This window comes from Mesoplodon densirostris, chromosome 1, assembly GCF_025265405.1.
Source record: "Mesoplodon densirostris isolate mMesDen1 chromosome 1, mMesDen1 primary haplotype, whole genome shotgun sequence".
Classification (NCBI taxonomy): domain Eukaryota; kingdom Metazoa; phylum Chordata; class Mammalia; order Artiodactyla; family Ziphiidae; genus Mesoplodon; species Mesoplodon densirostris.
In genome coordinates, this window is record NC_082661.1 from 106103737 (window position 1) to 106124496 (window position 20760).

Sequence of the window (20760 nt, forward strand, 5' to 3'; positions counted from 1 at the left end):
AGTCTGGGACATCCTTGGATGGGATCTTGGACAGAAAAAGGACATAAGTAGGAAAAAAATGCTGAAATCGAAATAGAGTGTGGAGTTTAGTTAAGTTACGTGCCCATATTGGTTTCTTGATTGTGACAAATATACCCTGGTGTAGTGGGTTGGTGACCCCCAGAATTCATGTCCACCTGGAACCTCAGAATGTGATCTTATTTCCAACTAGTTAAGGATCCAATAAGTAATGAGTTAAGGATCTTGGGATGAAACCATCCTGGATTTAGGGTGGGTCCTAAATCCAATGACAAGTGTCAATATAAGAAGAGGAGAAGACCCAGAGAAACATGGAGAAGATGGCCATGTGAAGGTGGAGACAGAGATAGGGTGAGGCTGCCACAGACCAAGGAATTCCTGGGGACACCAGGAGCCGGAAGAGGCTTAGAGCAAGCACGGCCCACCCAACACCTTGATCTCGGACTTCCGACCTCCAGAATGGCAGCTAAAGCCCTCCAGTTTTCCATGCTTTGTTGTGACAGTGCAAGAAACCCCACAGGCACGTGCTGATGTAAGATGTGACCCGCAGGGGAGGCTGGGTGACAACAGGGGAACCCTCCCTACTAGTTGCAACTTTTCTGTCACTGCTTAAAAAAAGTCCCAAAGTAAAACGTTTATTTTAAAAAGTACTTTCGAAAACGTAATAAGTTCAAGAAATGCTTGTGTGGAAATAGGAGGTGAGAAAAAGTAGGCTACCAAAACGTGGAGGAGTCGTACCCCAAGTAAGTAAACTACGTGCAAGGAAAGACACCTGGGCTCGGAGGAGAGGCAGCTGAGCCGAGTCCCCGGACCCCCGGCTGGTTGGGGAGGCACAGAGACAGCTGGCAGCCTGGTCCTGGGAGTGAGGAAGGGGGGCGACATCTCCTGGCTCGGAGCGAATTCCACGGAGCCCAGGAGACGGCGCAGGCCCGTGTGACCTCGGGCAAATCACCCTGTCCCTGGCTCCAGTGTGTCTGCTGGTGAGTGGGGACGGCGGTGCCACCTCCCGTCACGCCCGCACGGCGTCCCCATCAGGCATGGCATCAGTGTCAGCACAGCATCAGGATTTGGCGGAGAGGAGGACGGAGCACTCAGAGATTGAAAGGAGGTGACAGAGCCGAATCTGTGGGCAGGCAGAGGTGTTGGCGAGCTAGGGGTGTGGTCCCCTGGAGAGGCCTGCAGCAGGGCGAGGGCCCCCAGGGTGGTGAGCGGCTCGCAGGGCAGCTGGCTGGCTGGAGTCCTGGGCTGACTCTTGGCTCTATCTGCTTTGGCATAAACCTCGGACCCGTGGTCCGGCCCAGAGTCCACTCAGGGGCCAGGCTGGCCTAATGCATCCTTGGGCCCTACGTTGGAAGCCCAGCTGGGTTTTCCACACATCTCTCCACCCCTCCCGCAACTAACATCACCCGAACGAGGGCTGCTGGCTGACCTCGCCCCAAGCAAGGGCTTTCGCCCCAAGCAAGGGCTTTCAGCTACCAGCACGGTGACACCTTTAAAGTCAAGTGAACACAGAACACACCAGACAGCATTGATGTAACAAAGCCAAATAGAAAAATGCTCCAAGGGCCTCCAAACTAAATCCATTGAATACTTCGGTAAAATATACTCTAAGAATGGTCACCCATGACAACCAGAGGGTGAAATGTTATTCACCCAGTGGATTTTGTGCTAATATTGGTACTGCTACTCCGGATTAACTTCACTGTGATGATGGATTAAATAAAAAAGAAAAATTGGGCTTCCCTGGTGGCACAGTGGTTGAGAGTCCGCCTGTCGATGCAGGGGACACGGGTTTGTGCCCTGGTGCGGGAAGATCCCACATGCCGCGGAGCGGCTGGGCCCGTGAGCCATGGCCGCTGAGCCTGCGCATCCGGAGCCTGTGCTCCGCAACGGGAGAGGCCACAACAGTGAGAGGCCCGCGTACCGCAAAAAGGAAAAAAAAAAAAAAAAAAAGCAAGAATTATGTGAACTTTATCCATTTTTTTTCCAATATAGCTACTAATTTCTATGGTTCATCAAATTATTTTAAAAGGGGCATAAAATTGGGACTTCCCTGGGGTTCCAGTGGTTAGGACTCGGAGCTTTCACGGCTGAGGGCCCAGGTTCAATCCCTGGTTGAGGAACTGAGATCCAGCAAGCCACGTAGCACAGCCAAAAAAATAAATAAAAAAGGGAGATAAAATTAAGTGAAGAAAATATATTCAAATTGTTTATGATGAAACAATGTCAGAGCTACACTCATGACTTTACAAATATATCCTTTTCAGCCCTGTTGCTAGGGCACCTTAATACTGGTCACCACAGAAAAACCAATAAAGCTCCCCCCACGCAGCCCCCAGCTATGGAAATCAACACTGGGTTCTGTGGTGAGGGCCAGGGCCTCGGGGGAAATAACTGAATCTACATCTCAAGAAGAGAAAATTCAGGTGGGCCCAAAACATCCTACCTCTCAAAAGAAAGGATGCCTCCAGGCTCTAGAGGGATGCTGAGAGCACAGAGGTGAGGAAGGGGTTCCCTCCGTGGGCCAGGCTGTGACAACGGAACCTCCGGTGGAGACAAAGTCCCATTAAGACACGGAGGCTGGGGACTTCCCTGGTGGTCCAGTGGCTAAGACTCCAGGCTCCCAAAGCAGGGGGCCCGGGTTCAATCCCTGGTTTGGGAACTAGATCCCACATGCACGCCACTGCAACATAGGATCCTGCATGCCCCAAGGAAGACCTGGCGCAGCTAAATAAATTAAACCTAAAAAAAAAAAAAAAAAAGACGCGGAGGCTGTAGAAGTCACCAGTCCAGCATGAATGGCACACGAAAACAATACAATTCCTTTTGTCTTCAAATGTTTAGTGCCGTCTACTCAGGTTACTTTGTTCGTAAAACACACTCATCTACATGCGTGTACCTGGACGTTCCAGGTCGGGGAGAGAAGCCTCTGGACCTGTGCAGGATGGTCCAGCCAGGGTCGGCCGGGCTTTGGGGAACACGGCTCGGGGCTCGGGGAGCTGCCCTAACTATGAAGCGAGGCCGAGGGTGCCTGGGTGGAGCACCCAGTCATGGCTGGGCCGCCAGCCCTCACAGGGTGCCCTCTCCCATGCTGTTCCCTGGAGGGGACTCCTGTGCTTCTGGCTGGAGGCCTCTGGCTCACGAGACCCCCGGGGTTGGGAGGGACAGAGCTGGACCTCACCAAGCCGCTATCGAGCTATGGGAGGGGGTGCTGGCCTGTGCGGGCTGGAGCCCCTCCTGCTGACCTGGCGTCAGGACAGGCCGATGAGGGGAGGGGCTGTAGGGGCAGGCTGTTCTGTCCTTGCTGTCACAAGAACAGCCCCATGCCAGGAATACTGAGAGAGCCCTAAGGAGTAGAAGGTAGCGGCTCCAAACGCCTTTCCCGCCCCCCAGGGCAAAGCCTGCGGGAGGGCCCTCCCTTCCTTCCAGCAGCTCTCCTCCCTCCCTCCCTCCCTCCCTCCCTCCCTCCCTCCCAGCAGCTCTCCTCCCTGGCGGAGCTGCTGCTTCTGCACCTCGGGCAGGTCACCTGAACACAGTCCCTCTGCCCAGCAAGCCCGCTTGTCAGGCCGCAGCTTCTAGTCCAAGCCCTGGCCTCCAGCACCCACCCCTCTGATGGGGTCTTTGCCCCTCCAGGTGGACCTCTTAAGGTGACTCCGGGTGGCTTCTTCCAGGATCCTCTCAGGGTCTCTGGTCAAGGGAAGTGCATGGTTGCTCTACTACAGCCCACCTTTGGTCTCCACGGACTGCCTCCTGCCTCTGGACTTTTCCATGTGAGTCCGAGGACTTTCAAATTCCAGGGAAGCCACACGGGATTCGTCGCAGGAAGGCAAGGATGGGTCGAGATTAAGAAATCATTAATAGGAATGTTACGCAGCCATAAAAAGAAACAAAATTGTGTTATTTGTAGTGAGGTGGATGGACCTAGAGTCTTTCATACAGAGTGAAGTAAGTCAGAAAGAGAAAAACAAATACAGTATGCTAACACATACATATGGAATCTAAAAAAAAAATGGTTTTGAAGAACCTAGGGGCAGGACAGGAATAAAGACACAGACGTAGAGAATGGACTTGAGGACACGGGGAGGGGGAAGGGTAAACTGGGACGAAGTGAGAGAGTGGCATGGACATATATACACTACCAAATGTAAAATAGATAGCTAGTGGGAAGCAGCCGCATAGCACAGGGAGATCAGCTCCGTGCTTTGTGACCACATAGAGGGGTGGGATAGGGAGTGTGGGAGGGAGACGCAAAAGGGAGGGGATATGGGGATATATATATATATATATATATATATATATATATATATATATGTATAGCTGATTCACTTTGTGATACAGCAGAAACTGACACACCATTGTAAAGCAATTATACTCCAATAAAGATGTTAAAAAAAGAAATCATTAATATAATTCACCATATTAATAGAGTTAAGGAGAAAAATAATATGATTATCTCCACAGATGCTGCAAAAGCCTTTATCAGAATCGACACCTGGGACTTCCACTTCTGGGAAGATGGAGTAGGGGTGCTTTTCCCTATTCCTCCCACTAGGCACAACTAAAACCACTGCATATAAATTACTAAACACACAGAAGAAGGCTATGAAAGGTGGAGGGAAGAAGGCAGACTGGCTGGGACCATGGGACTTGAAGAATGGCACGGTGGTGGGGGGGGTCCCTGGGTCTTCTTTTACCTCATGTGTCCCAGGCTGGGTGCTGGAGGACCCAGAAATGCCATAGGTGCAGATAAAAAAGCCCAACCAAAGCCTGCCAAGGGACCAGGAAAGGAGCCACCTACAGACACAGAAAACTGTGTGACACAACCTGTGCTCCAACCAGACATCACAGGCAAAACCTGAGCAAAGGCTGAGTGAGCGCAAGACTTCTGCCCTACCCAGATCATGGGGAGGTGGCACAGAGGAGCCTGAGCTGGGACCTGCCCCCGAGTGTCAATGGTGTCAGAGGAGAGTTCATGGCAACCTGGTGTCCACCCCCACCCGTGGGAACAAGGGTCCCTCCCCATCCCCACTAAGGTGGTGTCAGAGGAGGCTTAGTGCAGAGTGAGGACTTTCACCTCCATGCTTGCCATGTGACAGTGGAGGCCACGTGGGGGGCAGTTATAAGGTACTCCTCCCTCTCCCAGTCAGGGGGTATTTATTGATGGAGGTCTAGCTGGAGCCCTTACCCACAAATCATCAGGGGCCCCCTCTCAGGGGTCAACAGAGGCCACGTGGGGACGGTGGGTTGCTAAGCCCACCTGGCAGTAATGTGGTGGTGCCCCCCTTCCCCTGCCAGAGCGGCGTCAGAGAGAGGCTGCTCAGACAGAAGGTTTAATTAAATAAGATCCAGAGTCCTGTAACATAATACCCAGAATGTCCGGGTTTCAATAGAAAATCACTCACCATACCGAAAACCAGGATGATCTCCAACTGAAAGAAGACACAATCAGTAGAGCACTGAGCTCTGATCTTAGCACTGAGATCACAGATGTTAGATTTGACAATGATTTTTAAAGAAGCCCTCATAAAAATGCAACAGGCAATTACGAAAAAATCTCAACAAATTTAAAATAAATAGAGCAGAGTATGTTCAACAACCACATTGGAATCAACTAGAAATCAATGATCAAAGGTAACAGGAAAATCTCCAAATGCTTGGAAACTAAACAACGTACTTCTAAAGAATCCATGGGTAAAAGAGAAAATCTCAAGTGAAATGAAAAAGTACATTGAACTGCATGAAAATGAAATACAACATATCAAAATTTGTGGACACAGATAAAGCAACAAATAAAGGGAAATGTGTAACACTGAGTGCTTACAATAGAAAAGCAGAAAAGTCTCATGTCAGTAATCTAAATCCCATCTCAAGAACCTAGAAAAAGAAGAACAAAATAAACTCAAAGCAAGCAGAAGGAAGGAAATAATAAAGAGCAGAAACCAATAACATTGAAAAACAGTAGAGAAAAATCAATGAAACAAGAAGGTGGTTTTTTGAAAAGATCAATGAAATTGACAAATCTCTAGCAATTCTAATAGAAAAAAATGAAAAAACATAAATCACCAATATTCGAGAATGAAACACTTTAGACCCTACAGACATAAAAAAGGATGGTAGGGCTTCCCTGGTGGCGCAGTGGTTAAGAATCCACCTGCCAATGCAGGGTACACGGGTTCGAGCCCTGGTCCGGGAAGATCCCACATTCTGTGTTGCAACTAAGCCCGCGAGCCACAACTACTGAAGCCTGCGCGCCTAGAGCCCGTGATCCGCAACAAGAGAAGCCTCCACAATGAGAAGCCCGTGCACCGCAATGAAGAGTAGCCCCTGCTCGTCACAACTAGAGAAAGCCCACGTGCAGCAACGAAAACCCAACGTAGATAAAAATAAATTAAAAATTAATTAATTAATTTAAAAAATTAAAAAATAAAAAGGATGGTAATAGAATATTACAAACAACTCTACATACATGAATTTGGAAACTTAGTGAAATGGACCAATTCCTCAAAAAACACAAACTACTACAACTTACCCAATATGAAACAGATCATTTGAATAACGCTATAACTTGTAAGGAAGTTGAATTTCTAATTTAGAAAAGTCAAAAAAGAAACCTCCAAGCCTAGATGATTTCACTAGAGAATCCTACCGAATGTTCAAAGAATTAATACCAATTCTACACAATCTTTCCTAGAAAATAAGAGGAGGAAATGTTTCCAAATTCATTTTATGAAGCTAGAATTACCTGATACCAAAACCAGACAAAAGACATTACAAAAAAGAAAACTACAGCCTAACACCCCTTATGAAACTATATGCAAGAACAACTTTAACAAAATCAAAATAGTAGCAAATAGAATTCAACATATATAAAAAGAATTATACACCATAAGCAAGTAGGGTTTATTCTAGGGATGCAAAGCTGATTCAGTATGTGAAATTCAGTCAGTGTAATCCACCATATTAATAGGCTAAAGAAGAAAAATCACATGACCGTATCAGTTGATACAGAGAAGCATTTGGCAGAATTTCCTGATAAAAACTTTCAGAATAATAGGAATGGGGGGAACTTCATCAACTTAATAAAGAGCACATCTACAGAAAAACCTACATCTAACATTACACTTAATGGTGAAAGGCTGATTTCCGCCAAGATGGTGAACTAGGCACAAATGTTCTAGCCAGTGCAATAGGCAGAAGAGGAAATAAAGAGGCAGATCAGAAAGGAAGGATAAAACTGTTCTTATTTACAGATTACATGATTGTCTACGGAGAAAACCCCAAGGAATCTACAACAAAATTCCTTGTTTGTCCTAGAAAACTAATAAGGGAGTTCAGCAAGGTCACAGGACACAAGAAAAACACACAAAACCAATTGCCATTTTTACATACTAGGATTGAACACATGGCCACCAAAATTAAAAATACAGCACCATTTACAACCACTCGAAAATAATAAAAGAAATACTTAGGTGCAAATCTAACAAAACTTGTATAGGACTCACATACAGAAACCTAAATAACCAGATGAAGGAAATAAAAGGTTTAAATAAATGCAGAGACATAGCGCATTCATGGATTGGAAGACTCAACTGGCTGGCCATCTGAAAACGATAAAAGTGGATCCAGATCTCACACTGCGTACAAGAATAAATTTCAAGTGGATAGAGATCCAGATGTAAAAATGAAACCACACAAATACTGGAAGAAAACACACGTGAACTCTTCTATAACATGGGTATGGGAAAAACCTTCCTAATTATTCAAAATCCAGATACAATGAAAGAAAAGACTGATAAGTTTGATGACATAAAAATAACATTTACATGGCAAAAATACATCATTTAAGCACAGCCAAATGAGTACTTGGAACAAAATATCTGTAACAACATACTATAGTTTAAGGGTTACTTTCCCTAATATATAACGAACTCTACAATAAAGTCAAGGAAATGAAGGTTAAAAGCTCAACAGAAAATGGACATGGTCAACTAATCTTTGACCAAGGCACCAAGAAAACTCAATGGGGAAAGGATAGTCTCTTCAATAAATGTTGTTGGAAGAGTCAGATATACAGACCCAAAAGAATGAAACTGAGCCCCTATCTTACACCACACACAAGAATCAACTCAAAATGGATCAAAGGCTTAAATGTAAGACCTGAGACCATAAGACTCCTAGAAGAAAACATAGGAAAAGAGCTTCTTGGCCTTGGTCTTGGCGATTATTTATTTACTTTTGATTTGATACCAAAAGCACAAGCAACAAAAGCAAAAATACACAAGTGGGACTACACAAATGAAAAAGTTTCTGCATAGCAAAGGAAACAATCAACAAAATAAAAAGGCAACCTATGGAATGAGAGAAAATATTTGTAAATCATATATCCAATAAGGGGTTAATGTCCAAAATATATAAGGTACTCACACAACTCAATAGCAAAATAAAATAAAAAATAATCTGATTTTTAAAATGGGCAAAGGACATGAACAAACATTTTTCCAAAGAAGACATACAAACAGCCAAAAGGTATACGAAAAGATGCTCCACATCACTAATCATCAGGGAAATGCAAATCAGAGTGACAATGAGCTATCACCTCACACCTGTTAGGATGGCCAGCATAAAAAGTCAAAAGATAGCAAATGTTGGCAAAGATATGGAGAAAAGGGACCCTGTGCACTGTTGGTGGGAATGTAAATTGGGGCAGCCACTATGGAAACCAGTATGGAGGTTCCTCAAAACATAAAAAATGGAACTTCGGGCTTCCCTGGTGGCGCAGTGGTTGAGAGTCCGCCTGTCGATGCAGGGGACACGGGTTCGCGCCCCGGTCCGGGAAGATCCCACATGCCGCGGAGCGACTGGGCCCATGAGCCATGGCCGCTGAGCCTGCGCGTCCAGAGCCTGTGCTCCGCAACGGGAGAGGCCACAACAGTGAGAGGCCCGCGTACTGCAAAAAAAAAAAAAAAAAAAAGGAACTTCCGTATGACCCAGTAATCCCACTTCTGGAGGTACATCTGAAGGAAATGAAATCACTATGCTGAAGAGACATCTGCATTCCTATGTCCATTGCAGTATTATTCATGGTAGCCAAGATACGGAAACAACCTAAGTGTCCATCGATAGATGAATGGATCAAGAAAACGTGGTGCACGTACATAATGGAATATTATTCCACCTTAAAAAAGAAGGAACTCATGCCATTTGTGGCAACATGTATGAGCCCGGAGGACATTATGCTGGGTTAAATAAGCCAGACGCAAAAAGACAAATACTGTCTCATCTCACTTCTGCGGGAATCTAAAAACGTTGAACTCATAGTAACAAACAGTAGAATGGTAGTTACCAGGGGCTTGGGGGTGAGGGGAATGGGGAGATGTTGGTCAAAAGGTAAAAACTTTTAGTTAGAAGATGAATAAGCTTTAGGGACCTAATGTACAGCATGGTGACTAGAGTTAACGATGTTTTGTACACTTTAAATTTGCTAAGACAGTAGATCTCAGTGTTCTCACCACATGCACAAAAGAGTAACTATGTGTTAATTAGCTTGATTGTGGTGATCATCCCATGATGTATATGTATATCAAAATATCATATTATACACTTTAAATATATACAAATTTTACTTGTCTATGATACCCCAATAAAACTGGAAAAAAAAAAGAAAATGACAAAAGACATGAACAGACAGTTCACAGAAAAAGACACAGAAGTGGCTCTTATAAGAAAACATCCTCAAATTCACATTTCATAGATGCAATGCAAATCAGAGCTATACTGAGATACTATTTCTCACCTCTGAGACTGGCAAAAATTCCTGAATTCAGTACAGTAACCTCTGTGGGTGGGTCAGGGGGATTGGGCCCCTTCCCCCGGTGCTGGGGCCTTGAAGTTCCTGCCCAGGGAAGGTGATGTGGCATCTCTGATAAGACCCCAAAACCCTCAACAAAAACAGCCACAAGAACAAGACAGAACCTCCACATCAGCTGCTCTGACGGAGCAGTCCCTCCTCTAGCAGTGGACCTCGAAAAGCCACCTCCACAAAGAGGAAAAACTTGCACAGCATTATTCATTGCCGGTAAAGCAGGCTGGGACATTTTATGTTAAGAAAAGGGGAAACAAGAAGTGTGTATACTTGCTTGGAAGGAAAGACAGAAATTCATGAAAATAAGGACTTGGGGTGGAGGTGGAAATGGGCTGTAAGTTACAGACTTACAAGAAGTAAGACTTCTCTGAGGTTATGTGTCATATTGTTTTGACTTTGTTTTTGTGTGTGTGTGTTATGCGGGCCTCTCACTGTTGTGGCCTCTCCCGTTGCGGAGCACAGTCTCCGGACGCGCAGGCTCAGCGGCCATGGCTCACGGGCCCAGCTGCTCCGCGGCACGTGGGATCTTCCCGGGCCGGGGCACAAACCCGTGTCTCCTGCATCGGCAGGCGGACTCTCAACCACTGCGCCACCAGGGAAGCCCTTGACTTTGTATTTTTAAGAAGTGAGCTAAAAAGGAAGGAAAATCAACCCTAACACGAAGGGCAGATACAGACGCGTCTGCCGGGAGAAGTAATTCGCCGGAACCTGGGGCACATCTGCCGACTGGCGGCCCTCAGTGGCATACGTCTAAGGAGAGGGGGCTACGGCTGGGCCTCTGGGCCCTGCAGGCTCCCGCCTCATCTGGACCACTGCCAGGCCCACTGGAAGGGACACGGGCAGGGAGGCCCCGGCCAGGATGTCCATCCTAGGAGGAGGAAGAGCAGGACTGATGTCCAGAGCATCCGAAGTGGAAACGTGGGTGTCCACAGACCCTCTCGTATCTTATGCAGACATGCTGGCCTTCTGGAAGTTTCTGCCAGACAGACCTCAGGTCCTCCCTCACACGTGGATGTGCGGGCCAACTGACCGTGCTAGTGGGGGCGGGGGGCAGTCTGGACCAGAAGTGCTGGCCAGACAGTCCACGCAGGCCAGCTGACCCCAGATGCTTCCAGAAGACCCACCTGGTGAGATGGGGCCAGAGGAAGCACCTCCACTCTGTGGGTTTTAGGAGGAGATGCCTGGGGGCGGCAACCACAGGAATAGCCAGGCCCACGGCCAGCCCAGGCCCCAGCCACCCCGGCCTGCCCGTCACCTCCTCCTTCTTCTGGTCGGCTTTCTGCTTCTTCTCCTTCACCACCTGCTGCCGTGCCAGGATGGCCTCCTCGTGGCTGAGCTTCCCCTGCAGCCTCCGGCACTCGCCTGTGGCCAGCTGTTCCTCCAGGTCCTTTGCCTGCATCTTCCTCTGCCACTTGAGGAACTCAGAGAGGTCCCCGGCCCCGTCCATGAGCTTATCCACCCTGGGGAGAGAAGGCAAGAGGCAGGGCTGCGGGTCTCCTGTGGTGGGGCTGCATGGGCCACCAGGAGGCCACAGTTCCCCTGGGGGCAGTGGCCTTCACAGGCGTGGGCCGCCCTCTACCAACACCAGCCACCCGCTCCACGCACTGTCCACCTGTCCCGGTCCTGTGCGTCTGCCCTCCAGCCACATCTCCAGCCCCCATCCACTCGTGTGTGACCCACCTGTCCGTCCATCCGCCACCCTCTTGTCCACCTGTGTGTCTGTCCAACCTCTCATCCATCTGGTCAGCCACCCAAGCTCCCACCCACAGCCCAACTCTTGGGGTAAGTGCAGGGGTCTGCAACCCTGGTGGTAGGGGAGGGAGCATCAGAGAGGGATCCCAGGAGAAGATGACCCCTCAGGGGGCTTTGGGGTGGGCCAGGCTTCTGCTAAGCCTCCTCCTACCCAGTCCATCTCCCTCACTGAGGGCGGATCATCTTCCTAGGACGCAGCTGTGACCCTGACACTGGCCTGCTTGGGTCCCCCCAACCCAAAGCCACCTCTGCAGGATTGCAGCTGCCAGGCGCCAGCCCCTCTTGAGCTCCCGGAGGGGAGGGGAGGCCAAGGAGCTGCCACCCCACCTCTGCAGCTCCCTCTCCACCTGCCGCTGATATAAGGCCCCTTCTCGCAGGATGGCAGCGGTGTTCAGCCTGACCGGGGCATCATCGTTGGGCTGCAGGACAGAGTGGGGGCCGGCTGTGATAGGGGAGGGGCACCTCAGAGCAGCAAGTGCCCCTCTGCCCTCCTGCCCTCCACACCTGCCCCCTCCCCAGCGCTTCCTTCTGCCTCAAGGGCTGGGCTGTCCTCGGGGGGAACAGGCCAGGAGGTGGGTCCCCAGGGGGAGGGGCCTGGAGCCATTGCCCCGAGCCCACCCTGACGACAGTCAGGGGCACTGCTCACCCTGTAGAAGGTCAGTTTTGGAGCCTTGAGGATTCGAGGTGGAAATCGGAGCCGCAGCTTCTTCTTGGAGTCCTATGGGGGTCAGGGCCTGGCACCTGTGCCCACAAGGTGCCCCCAAACACACCCCGGCTGATCAGGGGGCCCTGCACCCCTGGGAGGCCTGGCCCACTCCCCTCTGTCCTAACTCCAGCCGCCCATCCACGCGTTGCAGCCCAGCCCGCCCCCTGCACTGGGTCCCCCGCAGCACCTCTGTCCTCCAAGGCCGTCTAGCCGCCCAGGCAGGGGCAGGGAAGGTGCAGAGCCTGCCGGGCCGGGGACCGCAGTTCCCAGTCGGGGGGCTGGAGCCCCTGGGCTCAGGGGCCTTCTCCTCCACTGCCCCCGGAGCCGGCCCCCATGACCTTCCCTGGGCTGCCCCCTGCCCAGGCCGCTGCTGCTCTGCAGACACCCTCAGGTGTCAGGGGACCACATCCACGGTGGGCGAGCAGCGGGTAATCTCCCACCACAGGACCTCAGCCATCACACCCCGGGGCCTGCTGCTACTATGTGGGGTGCCCACTCTCCTGGGTTGCCCCAGCTGCTTGGGGGGCTCACCTCGGCCCCGTCCACCGCCGCCTAGGTGGGTCCAGGGTGGGGGTGGGGGGCCGGGCCGGCTCCCCGAGTGAGCATCGCTCAGCATCCACCCAGAATGGGCCCTCCCTGTCCTGCTCCCTGACTTTCTTTATTGACAAACACACCCTGGGGTTTTCCTCACAGAAACACTAAGGGCTCAGTATGGAAAATCTGGAGACACCCAGGGAAGGAGACGATGCACCTGTCCGCTCGGGCCGCCCTCAGCCTGGCGGCGCTGAGACCCGCCCTCTATGGCCCTCGCAGTGTGGCCGCTGCCGTGGCACGGGGAGGGACGTGTCTATGATGTGAGAGGAGGTCGCTGGGAAGGCCGGCCGGGCTGTGGGCGTGCTGGCATTACCTCCACCGGGGGCTCCCCACGGGGCCTGGGCCCCGCGCACCGCATCTCCTCGATGCTGGCCCGCAGAAGCAGCTCCTGCACAGAGACAGGCCGCTCCAGCCCGCCGGCCACCGCGGGTGCCCCGGGCCAGCTACCCGCTCCTCCCCTCCTCCCCAGCTGCCTTTTGGCCCTGACGCCCGCACGGGGGTCTCCGGGTACAGGGGGCCCACCTCAGCCTTGCGGCGATTGTATCTCTTGGTCATCTCCAGGAGCCGCTGCTCCTCGGGCGGCCGGTAGGTGCTCCTGGGGACCTGGTGGCGCGGTGGAAGGAAGAGCCCGTGGTGAGCCGCGGCACTTTGGAGGGGTGAGAAGTGCCCACTAGATGTGGGTGAAGGAAGGTGCCAGGGCCAGGAGGGTGGACGGTGGTGCCCCTGCCAGGAGGAGCAGGGCTGGAAGGGAAGCCACTGAGCTCTGACTGGGACCCGCTGGGTGCTGGTGGTCACCCGCGGAGGAGAGGGGGGGACGTCACGCCAGCAGCAGGAAGGAAGGTGGCCAAGCACAGGGCCCAGGCCTAGCAGACGCTGGAGGGACAGGTAGGGCTGGGAGAGTGTCACTGACCCCAGAAAAGTGAGCAGGAGGGGCTGCAGCAGTATCACTGAGACAGCAGGGTGGCTCCTGGAGGGGAGCAGTGTCCATAGCATGGGTGGGCAGAGCCCGCTGGAAACCCCTGAACTCCAGACTTCTAACTCCGTGTACCCTCCCCTGCACATCTAATGTTCGTAGGAAACTCATGTCCAAACCTGAAACCCTCTCTGCCCCCAAACCCTTCCCTCCCCAAGCCTTGCTGACCCTGACTGCTATCCATCCCTGGCCCACATCGAGGCCTTGGGGTCCTCCTCGATGCCCTCCTCAACCCCTCTCGGTCTCTCACAGCCACGTCCACCTCAAAAACTGCCCACCTGCTTCAAGGTCACCCCTCACCTCCTTCCTCGGCCACCACAGCCAGAGGGGACCCTGTGAGCCCATATCCTGTCTCTCTGCCTCCCTGAACACCTCCCCTCCCATCCCCTCCTTCCCTTCCTGGCTGCCCCCTGACCCTTGGGGGAGGGATGGCACTGCCCCAGGGCCTTTGCACAGGCTTTGCTCTGTCTGATATGTTCTTCCCCCAGACAAACCCATGGCTCATTTGCTCACTTCTTGTTCTTTACCCCATGGTGCTTCTCAGGAGGGCTTTCCTGGCCGTGCCATCCAGAACTCCATGCAGCCCCTCCAACACTTCTTATCTCCTTTCCCTGAAGTATTTTTTCTCCTCAGCATTTTTCACCAACACACCTTACAATTTACTTATCCTGTTTTTTCACTGGAACACATGCTCCATGAAGGCATAGTGCCTGGCACATACTGGGCATTCTATACACGTTTGTTGAATGAGTGACCTGGAATGAGCCCTCAACCTAGGAGGCGTAGAGGGTCCTGGGCATGGGGCAGGACAGGGAGTGTGGAGGGAATGAGCTTATGGTTCCAGCACAGCCATCTGTGGACCCCACGGAAGGAGATGGTCCACCAATATCTCACAGCTCATGCAGCTAAGGAGCAGGGCAGGGGATGGGAAGGGGCCAGGCAGAGAGGGAGAGAGATGCAGGTGGTAAAAAGACATGAGATAAACACACTTAGACCAGAGGAGCTGAGGTCAGAAACGCTGAGGCTCCTACAGATTGGGTGACTGTGGGGTTGCTCAGCAACAAGGCCCATCCATCATCCTTCTGTCCATCTGCCCATCTGTCCATCCATGTGATCATCCATCCACTCACCTACCCACCATCCATCCATCATCCACCCACCTACTCACCCAACCATCCACCCATCCACCGTCCATCCATAAACCAATCTACACATCCATCTATTCATCCGTCCGTCAACCACTCATCCATCCATTTGTCCACCCATCCACTCATCCATTCTCCCACCCACCCACCCATCCACACATCCATCCATCCATCCATCCGACAGATATTTTCCAAGAGTCTGCTCTGAGCCAGGACTGTGCTCGGCATTGGGAATATGGGAAAAATAAGATGGATGAGGTCTGATAAAAGAGACAGATAATAAATAGACCCACAAATTACTAAACAACTCTAAAATCTAATTGCTGCCATGAAGAAAAGGATCTGGGTCAATGAGAAGGAAATTAAGAGAGACCTGATAGGCGAGGGGTTCATGGAAGGTCTCTCTGGGCAGAGATTGTAACGAGACCTGACAGGTGGTGGGAGTGGTCTGGGACCTTGGGACCTCCCAGCACTATCCCCTTACCCTCTATGTAGTGCTTAGTTCTTTTGGGGAACCAGATAGGCTCTGGGAAGCTGAGTCCATCACAGATGCTCAGCGTAGAGCCCATGACCGGTCAGAACGTTACATTCCCAGTCATGGTGGTCAGTTCAAGGGTAGACATGCAACCTAAGTTGGTCTAATCATACTTTCACAGAATTCTGGGTCCTAGATGTCCTCTCATGCCCTGGATGATGTAGTGTGGGTGTGAGGCCTCGATGTTTTGCTACAATGAGGGAAGTTAGCCCAAAGATAAAGTTGACCCTTGGAGGGGACTAGGTGAAGAGAGTCACAGAGAAGCAGCTCTAGAACCTTGATCAAACTATGCCTGAAGCCTATCCTATTTCAGCCATGAGAGTCAGCTGGTTCTCTATTGTCTAAGCCAGACTGAGCTGCTTTTTTCTGTTACTTGTAATACAAAGCATCCTGACCAACAGAAGTCAGCAAGGCAGGGGAGGGAGAGGTAGAGGAAGAGGGCCTAGGCAGATGGGATAGACAGGCAGAGGCCCTGAGGCGCGGATAGGGTCACCCCTGCAGCCCGAGGAGTAGAGACCGCGAGCTACACATGCATGTACACAGTGGGGAGGGAGTGGTACACCGCCACAGGGTTAAATAAAAGTGGGCTCCAAATGCCAAGTGCAGATGGGCCTGTGCCCCACAGCCAACAGCTCCACTCCACGCCTACTGACCAGACCTCAGTAGATGGAGCACAGGAACCCACTCCACTGGGCAGGCTCTGGGTCAGCTGGGCTTCCCTCTCTGTGGGGTGAGATGGGGCTGGGGAGGGTGATCAAATGCTCCTGGTCTGGTCCAGGCACCCTCAGCCCTGGAAAAGCCCAGCCCCACTGGCCCACATGATCCACTCTCCCTGCCTGGACACCCTAAGCCCCCTGCGATCAGCCACACTTACTGGTCTGGTCTTGGCCACCACGGGGACTGGCTCAGGCACTGGGATGGCGCGGGGCCTGGGGGCCGTCAGGTTGAACTCCTTGGGCTCTGTGACCTTGGCCTTGGTCTTTGGAAGAGGGGGTTGATGGGTCAACGCCCCCTGCAGCTGGTTGATCAGCTCCTGGACCTCCGGCTGCCATCTTGAAGGCAAAGGTGGGAGCGGCAACTTAGGGTGACTTCCTAAGCACGCCAACAAGGGAACAGCCCCTCGGGACCTGAAGGACCTCCAGGAGCTTAGGTCTGCCTGGGGGCGGGTAGCCGCTCTTCACTCACAGGTGCCAGCTCCCCACACCCCAGAGCCACACGCACCAGCACTCCCCTAGCACGGAGGAGGAGACTGAGGCCCAGCAGCATCCTCGTCCTAGGTGGGGGTGGGGGGCGGGAGGATGGGGACAGGGCAGGTCCCCGCTGCAGGAATCCAGGGGCTCTGAGGACCGCCCAGTGGCGGCTGGGACGTGGAGCTAATCTGGTCCCCAGCACGTGGCACAGGGGGAGGAAGCCAGGAGCAGGGAGCAGGCTGGTGGTTCAAAAGGAAGGTCCCTGGAGCTGTGCCAGCGACAGGGGGAGCTGGGCTTTGGGAGCGGACAGGGCAGGGGGAGAGTCTCAGTCTCGAGGTGGGGGGCCCCTGAGCAGGGGTTTGGGAAGGGCCCTACTGGGCTGCCCCAAAGTCTGGGCTCCCTCTGTGCCTCCACTCCCTGGGTGGGCACAGCCCACCATTGCCCACCTGGCTGGTGTCCCCTCCTGCAGGGCTCCCCTGGGGAGACAGCTTGGTTTGAACTGCTCCTGCCCCAGCCTGAGGACCAAGGTCACCAAGGGGAGGAAGGGTATATCTGAGGGCCAACAGGGAGTGGGGTCTCGGGAGGGGCAGTGGGGGAAGGGACAGGTCTGTGATGGGGCTGGTCACAGAGCGAGTGGGGAAGGCTGCATATGGGATGGAGGACAGGGACGCAGGGCCCCGCAGGCCCAGGTGACTGGTGGCAGTGCTGCGGAGAGGCAGCGAGTCCAGCCTGGCGGAGACAAGGACGTCTCCCTGATGAAGGGGCAGCTTTGGGGGACACCCCGCTGCCCAGGGCCAGGGCCTCCTCTCCCACACGAGGGGCTCCCACCTTCCCGGGGCCCCGGGCCTCCCACACATAGCTGGCACCTCAGGGGTCTGCTTGTGCCAGAACCCTCTGTCTACCTGTCCCCAGCAAGATAAGGTGGCTCCACCAGCCCCGTCAGAAGGGAAAAAACTGGAGGAGGCAGCTGCACCCTGGCCCTAGCAGGCCTCTCCCCAGAGACCACTGAGCTGGCCCTCTGCCTGGGGGTCCTGGCCTGTACCAGCAAAACCAGCGTGGGCCGGAGCCTGCCATGGGAGAGGCAGGGCAAGGCAGAGGGCAGCTCTGGGGTGCCAGGCCCAGGAGTGGCACCCTGGGGGCAGCTGGGGAAGAGGTGTGGGCCAGAGCCCATCGGAGGCTGTTGCTGCCTCAGCTCCCCGCCCCACGTCCGCCCCTGCATCCCCGGACCAGGGCCGGACCAGCAGGGTCCCTGCAGCAAGGTGGCATCGGCACAGCACCCTCCTCAGCCAGTGGGCTCCAGGGCAGAAGGGGCCAGCTCCCGCCCCCCTGATCCAGCTGGTCCTAAAGCCACTGGCCGTCAGGCCCTGCTGGCCATTGGCTGGCTGCCCGCGTGGACGCCCCACCCACCCTGCACCGGGTCGGGGCCCTGCGCTGCCCACCTCATCAGGGGGTCGATCCAGTGCTCCTTCACGTGGGTGGTCTCGTAGATGAGGCTCCACTCATCCTTGATCCATGAGCCCAGGTTCAAGGGGTTGAAGAGGAACCCAAGGAACTGAGGGAAGAGGGAGCCGTGGGGGCCAGGTGCCTCCACAGGGAGAGTCGGGGCCGAGGGGACAGGTGTGGCCATCGCCCCACGAGGGGACCGCGGCCCACAGCAGGCAGGGCGCCCCATCCCGCTCGCCCCCTCCTGCTGGGCTGGGGGAGCTGCCCCTCACTCGCCGGGGCTCCCGCCTGAGCCAGTGGGTCCCTGCCTGCCGTGGGCCCCCAGGCTCCAACCCCTTGCACCCTCTGTGGACCTGGGCCGACTCCCGGAGGGCTGGAGAAGCCTGTCCTCTCCTCTCTGGTTGAGCGGCTGCTGGGGCAGTAAAGGCCACACGTGGGGCCCAATGGGCTGAGCAGGCGCCCCTGCAGCCATGGTGAACTCGAGCGGCTGAGCCAGTGGGTAGCGGTGGGCAAGGGCAGGGTCTCTGGTCCCCACGGCTGCCTCCCCAGGGCGGCCGCTGCCCCGAAGCCACGTGCTCACCTCCTACCTCCCCTCAGGCCTCCCCGCCCTTCTTCACAGAGCAGCAGCCAGGTGTCCTTCTAGAGCCTTCCACAGCTTCCCACTTGGCAGCCTGGCCCCTGCTCACCCCACCCCACCCCAGGGGCCTCTCCTCAGCTTCCCTGCCCTACCCGGCTCAGTCCCCCCGCCTCTCTCCCACCCAATCTTTCAGCCCTGCTCCCACTTCCTGTCAGAAGGAGGCAGTCAGCCCCCGGTAGCTGTGCCCTGGGGTCTCTGCACTCCCCCTCCCAGCCCACTCCTCCATTCCCAAGCCCCCTCCTCCCACACAGTGCAGCTGGTCTGTTGACCCCCACCTGGGGACATACTTACTGCCTCCCGCCCTGGAGCTAGGGCCCTCCTAAAGGGGGCCTCCTTCTCTCTGGGGGTGCGGTGGAGGCAGCCCCCCCAGGGAACGGGCTGGAATGGGGTGGGCTGCCGGGTGGGTTCCCTGGCCGTCCAGAGGATTCCAGCATGTGAGTGTGAGCGTCCTTGGAGGGAGCAGGATTGCCAGCACCCCTCCAGGTGTCGTCCCAGGGCCAGTCCCCCTAGAATGCCCACATACAGTACTGTCTCCCAAGGAGACCACGGCCAAGGCTGCCCAAGCACCAGCTCATCTGACCACAGTGGTGACAGCACCCGGGTGTGGTCTGGGGGGTTCCCTGGGCAGCCGTCCTGTCCCCAACAGCTTGCTCCCTGTCTTTGAACCCAAGGCGGGTGGACCCTAACGGGACTGGCATTGTGGGGATTGGGGCATGAGGTGTGGGCCGAGGAAGAGGGCCCTGATGGGGCGCCACACCACCTCCTGCAGCTCCCAGCTCTTTGGGAGTGTGAATGGGCCGTTTCCATGAATCTTCCCCCAGAAACTCTCCAGGGAGATAAATGCCCAGGAACCTGCACCAGAGGCGCTGCGCTGGCCAAGAGCTGCTCTCCATGGGCTCTCCAGGCTCTGCAGGCTCTGCAGGCTCTGCAGGCCAAGGTGGGGCAGGGCTGGCTCCACCACTGCAAATTGATACGTGGGCCCCTTGCTCAACAGTTATTAAGAATTTCAAAACTCTGACAGCACAGCATGAACCAAGTGCAGGCGCTCCAGCCAGTACGCTGGCCCTGGGCAGTCTCCAAAGATCTCTCAGAAAGTGCTGTCATAAAAATAAAGCCCTTGGGACTTCCCTGGTGGCACAGTGGTTAAGAATCCGCCTGCCAATGCAGGGGACACGGGTTCGAGCCCTGGTCCGGGAAGATCCCACATGCCATGGAGCAGCTAAGCCCGTGCGCCACAACTACTGAGCCTGCACTCTAGAGCCCACGTGCCACGACTATTGAGCCCGAGTGCCACAACTACTGAAGCCCATGCGCCTAGAGCGCGTGCTCCTCAACAAGAGAAGCCACCACAATGAGAAGACTGCACACAGCAACGAAGAGTAGCTCCTGCTCTGCTCGCAGCAACTAGAGAAAGCCTGCGTGCAGCAAAGAAGATCCAAGGCAGACAAAAATAAATAAGTACATACATAAATAAATAAATTTATAAAAAACAAAAAATGAAGCCCTTGCTTAAGATAACTATGCAAATATTTACCCACTGTGAATTGCTTATCTTTATGTGTAGATAGGAAAACGAGTCATTAAAAATAACATGCTGCCTCAGGTTACCTGCTGGGGGAGGGTACAGATCTCTGGGGCCTGTGGTCCTGGCAAGTGTCACTGCTCCAGGTCTCCCCTTCCCCAGGCGGGGGCAGTGGGAAGGCTTCTACCCCACCCTGCCTGAGCTGCCCCTGCAGAGCTTGCAGCCTCCTTCCAGAGAGGCCCCAAAGCACTCCTGGGGCCTGAGCTCTCCCCACTCTTCTCCAGGAAGTCCCTGTCCTGGTCTGGTGACTGTGTGTGTGTGTCCGCCCCCCCCCCCCCCCCCACAACCAAGCTAAGTAAGGAGGAGCAAGCCAACAGTTGAAA

General features: G+C 53.8%; 1 protein-coding gene across 1 annotated transcript in view; it reads right to left on the minus strand.

The window, feature by feature from the left end:
* Positions 1 to 20760, minus strand: part of CFAP99 (cilia and flagella associated protein 99) — a 36813-nt gene that overhangs the window by 4701 nt on the left and 11352 nt on the right. The window contains exons 4-10 of the mRNA XM_060089447.1: positions 18215 to 18327; positions 16460 to 16637; positions 13455 to 13535; positions 13246 to 13320; positions 12279 to 12350; positions 11960 to 12051; positions 11136 to 11340 (exon numbers count right to left, since the gene is read on the minus strand). Of these exons, the coding sequence (XP_059945430.1) occupies positions 11136 to 11340; positions 11960 to 12051; positions 12279 to 12350; positions 13246 to 13320; positions 13455 to 13535; positions 16460 to 16637; positions 18215 to 18327 (816 nt within the window). The remainder of the gene's footprint in view (positions 1 to 11135; positions 11341 to 11959; positions 12052 to 12278; positions 12351 to 13245; positions 13321 to 13454; positions 13536 to 16459; positions 16638 to 18214; positions 18328 to 20760) is intronic.